A 10,505-nucleotide genomic window follows, 5' to 3' on the forward strand; every position below is an offset into this window, starting at 1 on the left:
CAAGGCAAAATATTTCACACCCATTGTTTCACTCCTGTTGCTTCCCACCTGTTGCTTAGAGCATCCTGTGCTGTTCCCTTGCCTCAGCTCCCACCACGCTGAGGCCACATTAGTTATGGAACATTTTTTTTGCTCCAAGTTTTGTTTCTCAGGAGTCCTGCCGAATTATAGTCTGTATAGATTCTTATTAATCTTACTACCAAGACTAGAAAATTAAAGACTGGATATTTTTCCAAGGTTTAGCTATGAGGAGGCTTATAAAAGTGTGCAAATGTGGAGCAGGGTGATGGTACACAGGTAGGGTGCTCATCCTGCATGAGGCAGACCCTGGCATAGCACTTTGTCCCAAGAGCACTGCCCGGAGAAATTCCTGAATGCAGAGCCTGATGTAACCTCTCAGTGTCACCAGGTGTGGCCTGAAACCAAAGCAAACATCAAAAAAGACCAAAAATAGTCCAATTAAATTATAGCCTTTAGGGTCATATTGCACACTGTCCCCAGATCTGAACACAGAGCCAGGAGTTAGCCCTGGCACTTCCTGGTGCGGACCCTCAAAAACCAACATGCACAATACGTGTCAGCTTTCAAGGACAGCCTGGAGTAAGCACCAAGTCTGGTCTGGTGAGACCTCTGAGCACTGCTGGCGGTGCCCCCCCTTCATCTCCCCAGATAGTCTGCTGATATTTCTAATTAAAATTTCCAAACCATTTAAAAACTATTTTTAAATCCGCAAATCAGGATAAAATCCGGGTTTTATCATTTCTCTCTAGAATATCTCATGTTTCTATGTTCCTAGAACCCCTCTATTCTATTTAGAATCTTCTCTGTGTATTTCAATAGTTATTTAATTCGCTCAGTTATTAACCAGAGTTTCAAATTTGGTTTTAGAATAAACCCAGTATCTGGATTATGTGTCAGTAAGGTTTGCCTCAGAAAATAAATTGTGTTAAATTTATAATATGAAGGTAAGGAGGGTTTCTTTTTTTGATCATTTTTTATAAGGTCTCTTCAAGTGATTGTTTAGAACAGACCAAAAACAGTTGCTACTTAAGGTTCACCAGTCTTGGGAGTTGTAATTCTAGTTGCTGAACTGCAGTGATGTGGGAGCAGCAGGGAGTTAGCAGGAAGCAGAAGGACATTTGTTTGAACGATATTAGGGTAGCCGATGGTTATGGATACATAGAAAGTTGTTTTGGGGGGCTGGAGCAATAGCACAGCAAGTAGGGCATTTGCCTTGCACACGGCTGACCTGGGTTCGATTCCTAGCATCCAATTTGGTCCCCTGAGCACTGTCAGGAGTGATTCCTGAGTGCAGAGCCTGGAGAAACTCTGGTGCATTTCCGGATGTGACCGAAAAGGCCAAAAAGAAAAAAGCTAGAGAAACTCTAGTATAATTTAAGCGAAACCAAAATCCAAAGGCCGCCCTCTGGTGTGTGGAAGCAGCTCCATGAGCAACTGGCTCTTGGGACCATTCAAAAGGTCCAGCAAAAAGAGCACGGGCCTGCGGGAATGGAGGAGGAGGAAGTGGCAGCTGCGGTGAGCTCCTCTTCCTACACTCACTGCTACTCTCACTCTGAAACAAGAATGAATAGGATCCTGTTTAATCCCCGGAAGTCGTCTTTGGAGGAGAGCATTTCCCCATGGCTAGGACAGATCTGTAGCATGAAGGCCGCTGGAGAGGGTGTTCCTCAGGGTTTGGGCGGTGGCCCTCTGCAGACTATCAGCAGTAAGGCTGGGAGCGGGTACAGGGTGCAGGGAGTTCTGGGCCTGAAGAAACCACCCCAGGAGCCTGAAGCTCAAGCTCATAAAGTTTCTGTCCTGGATCCACCACTGCTCAGCAAAAGACAGTGGAGACGTAAGCAAACTCACTGTTCATTGATGTTACTCGAGTGAGCACCAGTAATGTCTCCATTGTAACACTTGTTGTTACTTTTTTTTGGCATATTGAATACACCACAGGTAGCTCACCAGGCACTGCCCTGTGGGCGGGATTCTCTTAGTAGCTTGCCGGGCTCTTCAAGAGGGACAGAGTAATTGAACCTGGGTCAGCCATGTGCAAAGCAAATCCCCTCTCCCCTGTGCTATCGTTCCAGTCCATAAGCAAACTCGGAAATTCTCTACCTTTATTTTTAAATTTTATTTTATTTTCTCCCTCTCCCATCAATTTTATTGTATTAAACACTGTGACTTCCAAAATTTTTCATAGTTGGGTTTTTGACATACACTGTTCAAACAACCATCCTACCACCACTGTCAACTTCCCTCTGCTGTGTTCCTAGTTTCCAAGCCCAAACCACTGCCCCCCCAAGACCCCATGCAGCCCCAGCTGCCATCTTGACAGGCAAATTTGAAGTCTGGTTCCTGAAGTCTGTGTCTCGTGATTCCAGTGATGGTTGACTCTTTGGTTGGATATTTAACTGTGCATCCGTCACCACCACTGATGTACCCAAATCCCCTTGGTCTCTGACTCCATTGCTATTCCTCTGTTTCTTCTCCCCTTTCTCATCACTCTATTTCTCTTTCTTGCTTGTTTTTGTTTTTATTTTCCTTTGGGCCACACATGGCGATGCTCAGGGATTACTGCTGGCTCTATACTCAGAAATTACTCCTGGCTTTATTCAGAGGAACACTTGGGTCCTGGAATAGAAGCCAGGTCAGCAGCATGCAAGGCTAATGCCCTACACACTGTACTATCTCTCTGCCCCTCACTCCTCCCCTTTTTGCCCCTCCCACCTTCACTCTAGTTCTTTCCTTCTCTTCCTACTCCTGGGCAACTAGTGATCTAAGAATCCCCACTATAAACCATTGCATTCCTTCATCCAGTTACTCTATCACTATATCACTGTCATCCCGATGCTCATTGATTTCCTCAAGCCATCACCAATAACGTCTCCATTATGAGACTCTTTTACTGTTTTTGGCATATCGAATACACACGCAACAGGTAGCTTGCCAGGCTCTGCCATGCGGGTGATACTCTCGGTAGCTTGTCAGGCTCTCTGAGAGGTGTGGCGGAATCAAACCTGGGTTGGCCGTATGCAAGGCGATCGCCCTACAGTGCTGCGCTATGGACCAGCCAGTTACTCTAAAGACAACATCTCGGTGATATCATCCTTTGTTGTCCTTCCTGCTTAATTCACTTAACATGCTATCTACTGTAATTCTTAATTTACAGGATGAAAACTTTCAGGACTGGACAAATACACTGAAAAAGCTTCCGGAAATCCATTCCCATCCCTGTTAATTAGTTCAAGATATTTTTTGTAAACCGGTAATTCCTGTATCTGTGTTTATGGGAGATAACTTATACTAAATAATTTTTATTTTTATTTCTGCTTAATATTTGGGTTGGACCAGAGAGATCGCACAGCGGGTAGGGCATTGCCTTGCACATGGCCGACCTGGGTTCGATTCCTTCATCCCTCTCGGAGAGTTTAGCAAGCTACCGTTAGTTTTCAGCCCACATGGCGGACCCTGGCAAGCTCGCCGTTGTGCACTCAATGTGCCAAAAACAGTAACACGTCTCATAATGGAGACATTACTGGTGCCCGCACAAGCAAATTGATAAAAAACAGGACAGCAGTGCTACAGTGCTAATATTTGTTTTGGACTGGTAGGTCTCCATGTTCATGCTGGCTCTGTGTCAATACACTTCACTGATTAGGTAGAAATTCTTTATGTCTAGATATCTGCTTTTAGTGAGAACTTCATTTCTGGAACCCTGAAAACCTTTCTGAGCATGCAGCTTTTCCAAGCCTGTGCATTCTCTCATGTGCAAATCTACCTTTAAATATCTTGGTATTTTTTCTGTTTGGGGTGCACACCCAGCAATGCTCAGAGCTGACTTCTAGCTCCACATTTAAGGATCATTCCTGGTACAGCTCAGTGGACCACCAGGGCTGCTAAGGATTGAACCTGGGTTGTCCACGTACAGGGCAAGCACCCTCCCTGTTGTACAGAGGCTCCTGCCGAAATGTCTTGATTTCTTAATGAGTCTCACTTTAGTTTTCGCTGGGGATTACCTGGTGTGTGGTATGCTGCCATCATAATATTCTGTCTCAGATTCCTGTAGCCTTAGGTTCAGTAGATATGGATTTTCCTTCTTTCTTTCTTTATTATTAGTGGATCACTGAGGGGTACAGTTACAAACGCAAACTTCTGTGTTTGCATTACAGTCATACAATGGTCATTTACCCATTCCTGCACCAGTGCCCATTCTCTTCCACCAATGTTCCCAACATCCCTCCTACCACCCCCTCCCCACCCCACCACCCGAACCTGCCTCAGCTGCAGGGCATTCCCTTTTATTCTCCCTCTTTTGGGTGTTGTGGTTTGCAATAGAGGTATTAAGCAGCTATCATGTTCGGTCTATAGTCTGCTTTCAGCACACATCTTTCAACCCGAACAACATCAGAATCGTCGGAGTACCGTGATTTTTCCTTTGGGAGTCAAGACAAAGTCCAGTCCTTCGAGCAGATTCTGACTGGTTAGAAGGCCGTATGTATATTAGAAGACTATATTTCATTCTTCTCTCACTGACTCCATAAAGGGAAATAAAACAAATTTTTTTTTGTTCATTTGCTCACACCCAATGATGATCAGTGGTTTTTCCTGGCTCTGCACTCAGTAATTGCTCCTAGTGGTGCTTGGGGGACCAAATGGAATTCCAGGGATCAAACCTGGGCCTGCGCAGTGCAAGGCAAAGGCCCTACCCGCTGTACTATCTATCCGGCCCTTTCAGAAAAATCTTGACCTCCTTCATACCATAAACAGGCACCTTGGGAGGCATAAGTGCAAATGACTTAAAAATCCCCTTCCCATTTCTTACTACTTCTCAGATTTGTTATTCATGATTCAAAGTGAGCTTGCAAGTAGACTTTTCCTAAAGTGTTAAATGAGTTTAAACTAGTATTAATTTAAGGTTAAACTAATTTAAATTAAATTCATTTAAAATTAAATTGAAGTTAAATTAGTATCTGTATGTTTGGAAAGGGTAGGGTGGGGTTGCTATTGTGTTTTTCGATTGCACCTGGTCCTGTGCAGGGATTAAGCCTGACTCTGAGCTGAGGTAAGGACTCTGACTCTTCGACTCTTCACAGTACTTGGATTGAAACTGTGTTGGTCATATACAAGGCAAATGCCTCCACTCTTCCTAACAGTCTCAAATTAGTGATTTCTAAAACTTGATCATCCAATTGAAGAGGCTTCACGGGATCTTACTATCATCAGAGAAGCTCACCATCACCACTAAAACAAAACAAAGAAAGCATTCACTGTAATATTACTTGAACTTGGTAAGATTCTACCCACTGTTCATTATTTAAAGGCTGAACAAAAAGCAAACCCACAGTGAATATATCATTATCGCAGACAGAAAAGTCCAGAAGAGAAATAGATACCTGATACATACGCAAAGGCACCTGTAGGTCAGAAATGGTCTCCGTGCATGAGAGAATGAGAAGGGTCACAGAGTCTGACAAACTGAGGTGCATGCATTACATGTAGGAGGCTCAGGCTAGACACACAGCATGCTGTGTACTCCCCTGAGCATGGTCACGACTTCCCAGGCCACCAAGCTAGGGGTAATCTCTTATCACTGCTCAGCATGACTCCAAGACAAACCCAAAACAAAATTGTAAAAATTACATGAGACCTTTACTAATATTATGAAGAAACCCTTGGCTTAATCCATAGCCCAGGTTGATGCAATCCTCTAGACTATATGTCAAGGGAAAAGCAAGAAGCCCAGAATCTCCAGCCCTCTGGTCATCTTTCTGTAAGTTCATTATTCATACCTAATATGACCCCGACTGAATTCCTGGTCCTGCTGAAAAGGGATAACACATGTGGAAACTCCGTCCAGAAAGTCTTAGTGAGGGACGATTATTTACATGTGTGTTGTAGACATATTAAAGGCAGGTAGGTGGGGGGAGGGGAGCTATTGAGTTTCTCTTCTAGTAAAGAAGTCGCCTAATCGCTCTCCCTGAAGCTTGCCCCAAGCAGGACTGTGGTATACCTCTGAGAGGCAGACTGAGCACTTTGGAGATGGAGAAAAGAAATCTGACCATTTTGGAGGTACTTTATATGGGAGCAATTGTGCAAGTTCTAAGAAGATACATTTCCCATTAGTGTTCCTGAGATAAATATACATTCTCCACCCCTCTCGGACAGCTCGGCAAGCTGCCAAGAGTATACTGCTCGCACGGAAGAGCCCGGCAAGCTGCACCTGGTATATTGGATATGCCAAATACAGTAACATAACAGGTCTCATTCCCATGACTTTGAAAGACCGTCCAAACATTGGATAAGTTGAGTAAGGTTGGCAGCTAAAATCTCAGGTCTGGGATGAATGATGTTCCTGGGGCCCGCTTGAGCAAATCAATAAACAATGGGATAACAGTGACAATGACAGTGAGATAAATTTGAAACAAAACTATTTGATACCTAAAATATTAACATATTATTAGAAAGAATCTGATGAAAGCATCTAAGTCTGAAAAAATAACAGCAGTTTCTACAGAAGAAAATATATTCACATCTACAACCAATCATTTCTAAGTCCAGAATTGTGAGAGTGTGTGTTATTTGATTCCTGAATCACTTCCTAAATATAGCAATTTTATTTGTATAAAAAGTAAAACATTTTGGTTCATTTTTTATTAACTTATGTCAGTTTCGTGTCTGAGCATTATCCAGAAAGCTTAGCATATATTCTTTCTTACATAGTCAGATATCACCTGAGTAACATAAGATTTATGTGACATCGAAGATTTAGCAAAAGGTTATCAAATTGAACTCAGTAAAATTTTGGAAAGAGAAAATTCAAAGCTGGGTCCAAAGATTTTCACATGTGCAGATAGGCAAATAGAAAAGTATATGACACAGCAATCACTGAGCTGGGGAGATTAATATATCTCATTTTAAAATTTCTTGATTGGCTCATTGTTTAAACTCTTTATTAGGAGACCATAATTTACAAATTATAGTCAAATTTCTGATATACACTGTTCGAGGAGCCATCCCAACACTAGCGTTTTTGGCTTTAATCAGGAGATCATTCATACATGTAGGAGGAAAAATATTCCCAGTGGCCTCAATGGCAGCATAGCAAGTTTGAAAAGAAGAAATAGCAGAAGCAGCTACACTGTCCGGGGTAAGAGTGAACCCACAGCACAATTGGGTTCTTTGGTATTGTTTGTTTTGTTCTCGGCCACACCTGAGTAATCGGGGTCTATTCCTGAACCAGGACTAAGGCAGGGATCACACTGGCGAAGACCTTATGGCCCTACTAACTCTCTCATCCATCAGCGCTTTATTTCTACTTCATGGAGCATTTCTATTTTTCTCTGAAAAATGTAATCGAGGAGCAGGATGAAGCTAAGGAAGGGTTTGCTGCATACAATAATTAGATTGTAAAATGAATACAGGTTCCCTGCACCTGTACCTTCGGATATTTAGACTATGGTTGTGGAGAAATCTATAACCCCTCTGAAAATCCTTTCAAAGTCCAGGCCCACCCTACCTGCCATGAGTCATTCCTGGGTGGGTCCAACCAGCCCCACCCTATGATGTATATAAACAGGGTGCTGAGTGCGGGGCACACAGTGGGCTGTGCCAGGCTGAGGTCAGCATCCTGCAAGGAGAGTCGCTCACCAGCAGCACCGAGCACTGAGCCGGCCAGAGTCAGGACATAGGTGAGTAGCGACCACCAAGGAATATGCAACTAGTCAGGGCTGAGGGGAAGGGATGAGGGGACATCAACTCCCAAAGCTTCCTTAGTGCTGCTCGTGTGCAGGATCTAGAGGGAAACCTTTTGACTATCTGGTAATGTTTTCTGTATAGTGAATCCCAGAATTGAGCTCCCTTTCATCTGATTTGAATCAACTCATTTTTATGCAGAAAGAGTAGTTGTCTGTGACAGAATATCACTTGAAACAGGGGTCCCAAATGCATGAGACTCTAGCAGTTAATTGGGTCTTAGGAGACTATGGTTATGGAGACCCTTGAGTCCAGATGGGCGCCGGTCATCAGAGACCATCCCTGAGAAAGCCATATTGAGCTCAGACAGAGGACTGAGTGTGTAACTGTTTTTCTGGCAGGAGAGAGCCTGAGGATCTCAAACTTCTGAGGAAACTCACTCCCGTCCTGCCCTCCCCACACCTGAGGATGGAGGAGGTGACGGCAGCCCTGGCCAACATGCAGGCAGAGCTCATCTGTCCCGTCTGCCTGGACTACCTCAGTGACCCCGTCACCATCGAATGTGGACATAACTTCTGCGACTCCTGCATCCGCATGTCATGGAAGGACCTGCAGGACACGTTCCCTTGTCCCGTCTGCCGGCACCCCTGCCAGGAGAAGCGCGTCAGGGCCAACGCCCAGCTGGGAAGGCTGGTGGACCTGGCCCGGCTCCTCCACAGCTCCAGCAGCAGCGAGACGGCGCGGGGAGAGGAGCGCAGGTGTGAGGAGCACAAGCAGGAGCTGAGCCTCTTCTGTGAGGATGACCGGGAGCTGCTGTGTGCCCTGTGCGCCCAGGGCCCTGCCCACCAGGGCCACCACGTCAGGCCTGTGGCCGAAGCAGCGGCTCATCACAGACAGAGGCTCCACGGTGACATCGAGGCCCTGAAGAAGAAGCTGGCAAAGGTGCAGAAGCTGGAAGTGGCCCAGGACAGAAACCTCGCGCGGCTGAGGGAGGACGTGGGGAAGCAGCGGAGGCAGCTGGCCTCGGAGTTGGAGCTGCTCACCCAGTTCGTGGAGCGCGAGCAGGAGGCGGCTCTGGGCAGGCTGGCAGCAGAAGACAAGCGCCTGCAGCAGCAGCTGCGGGCCAACCTGGAGGCCTACTCGGACCACATCTCGGCGCTGAAAGACCTGCTCCGGGAGGTGTCCGAGAGGGCCGTGATGTCCGAGGAGAAGGTGCTGAGGGGCCTGCGGGGCCTGCAGCAGCGCTGGGAGAGCCTGGAGCCCCCGGCCGTGCAGCCCCTGCGCTTCCGCCCGGCGGCCTACAGCCTCCCTCCGCTGTGCTCGGCGCTCAGCAGCGTCATGCAGAGATTCCGAGAGCGCGTCAGCCTGGACCCCCGCACGGCCCACCCCAGCCTGCGCGTGTCTCGGGACCTCACGTCGGTGACCTGCGTGCGGAAACGGCCCAAAGGGGACGCGGACCCCGGGCCCTGGGCAGATGCCACCGAGCTGGTGGTGCTGGGCCGCGAGGCCTTCGCCTCTGGCCGCCACTACTGGGAGGTGCAGGTGGGCGCCAAGCCCGAGTGGGCCGTGGGCGTGTGCACCGTCGCCCCTTCGGCCCAGGCCCCGCGGGCGCAGCCGGCCCCCAAGAGATGCTGGACGCTGCAGCGGCAGGACGGCGACTACCTGGCCGTGGGCGCGGGGGTCGTGCCTCTGGCCCTCGGGGACCCGCCCGCGGCCCTCGGCGTGTACCTGGACTGGGAGCTGGGCCAGCTTTCCTTCTACAACGCCGCCGACAGGGCTCACCTGCACTCGTTCACCGAGCACTTTGCTCAGGAGCTCAAGCCGTACTTCCGCGTGGGGCCCGACTGCGCCCCTCTCTCAGTGGGCTCAGGGAGGGCAGAGGAGGGCTGATCACGCCCTGGGTTTCCCCCCTGCCTCATGTGACCGCGGCTGATCTTGTACTTATAGGACCGGTTGCATAAGTGTTCAATTTGGATGGGGTGTGGGTGTTTGCAAGGACTCTGGAACATTGGTGGAGGGAATGGACACTGGTGGAGGGATGGATGAACTGTCACTGTATGACTGAAATCAAACAAGAAAGTTCACTAGTTTGTAATTGTATCTGAGGGTGATTCACTAATAAAACACTAAAAAAACAAAAAAAAATTGTGCGTAGGGGAGGGAGATCTCTTCTGGCAACTCTTTGTAACCTATCTGATTATTTTGCATCTGTTTGTCTATATCTAATAAAATAGATTTTTACAGCTAATAAACGTTTTGCTTCTTTTTAATAGAAAAATATTTTAAAATTCATTACAAAAGTGTCACATCCATTCCCGCAAATTAGTTTATATCTATAGTGAATTTTATTACGAAATTTAACCAGTTTCCCTCAATTATAGAAACTCTAGGAGTTCTGATCTTCATGCATAAAGCAAGGAATATCCCCTAAGGCCTACTTTGTCAGGTTCTAAAACAAAATAAGAAAATAAAAATATTAGTACTAAAATATATATTTCACCCTGGGTCACTATCATCCCGTTTTCATCGATTTGTTCAAGCGGGCACCTGTAACATCTCATTGAGAGACTTATTGTTACTGTTTTTGGCATATCCAATACACACGGGTAGCTTGTCAGGCTCTGCAGCATGGGCTCAATACTTTCGGTAGCTTGCTGGGCTCTCCGAGTTGGGCAGAGGAATCGAACTCGAGTCGGTCTCCTGAAAGGCTGAAGCCCAACCAATGTGCTACCGCTCCAGCCCTAAAATAAATACTTCAAATACTAAAAATTAGTAAAAAAACTTTTTTAAAGTTCTGGATTTAGTTT

General features: G+C 46.6%; 1 protein-coding gene across 1 annotated transcript; it reads left to right on the forward strand.

The window, feature by feature from the left end:
• The first annotated feature begins 1,509 nt into the window (after positions 1 to 1,509).
• Positions 1,510 to 9,588, forward strand: LOC129406454 (tripartite motif-containing protein 75-like). Its single transcript, XM_055144235.1, has 3 exons — positions 1,510 to 1,855; positions 7,309 to 7,387; positions 8,100 to 9,588. The coding sequence occupies exons 1-3, from the start codon at positions 1,510 to 1,512 to the stop codon at positions 9,586 to 9,588; spliced, it is 1,914 nt and encodes a 637-aa protein (XP_055000210.1).
• The last annotated feature ends 917 nt before the right edge of the window (positions 9,589 to 10,505 follow it).

The sequence above is a fragment of the Sorex araneus genome, chromosome 7 (assembly GCF_027595985.1).
Source record: "Sorex araneus isolate mSorAra2 chromosome 7, mSorAra2.pri, whole genome shotgun sequence".
In the NCBI taxonomy this organism is placed as follows: Eukaryota; Metazoa; Chordata; class Mammalia; order Eulipotyphla; family Soricidae; genus Sorex; species Sorex araneus.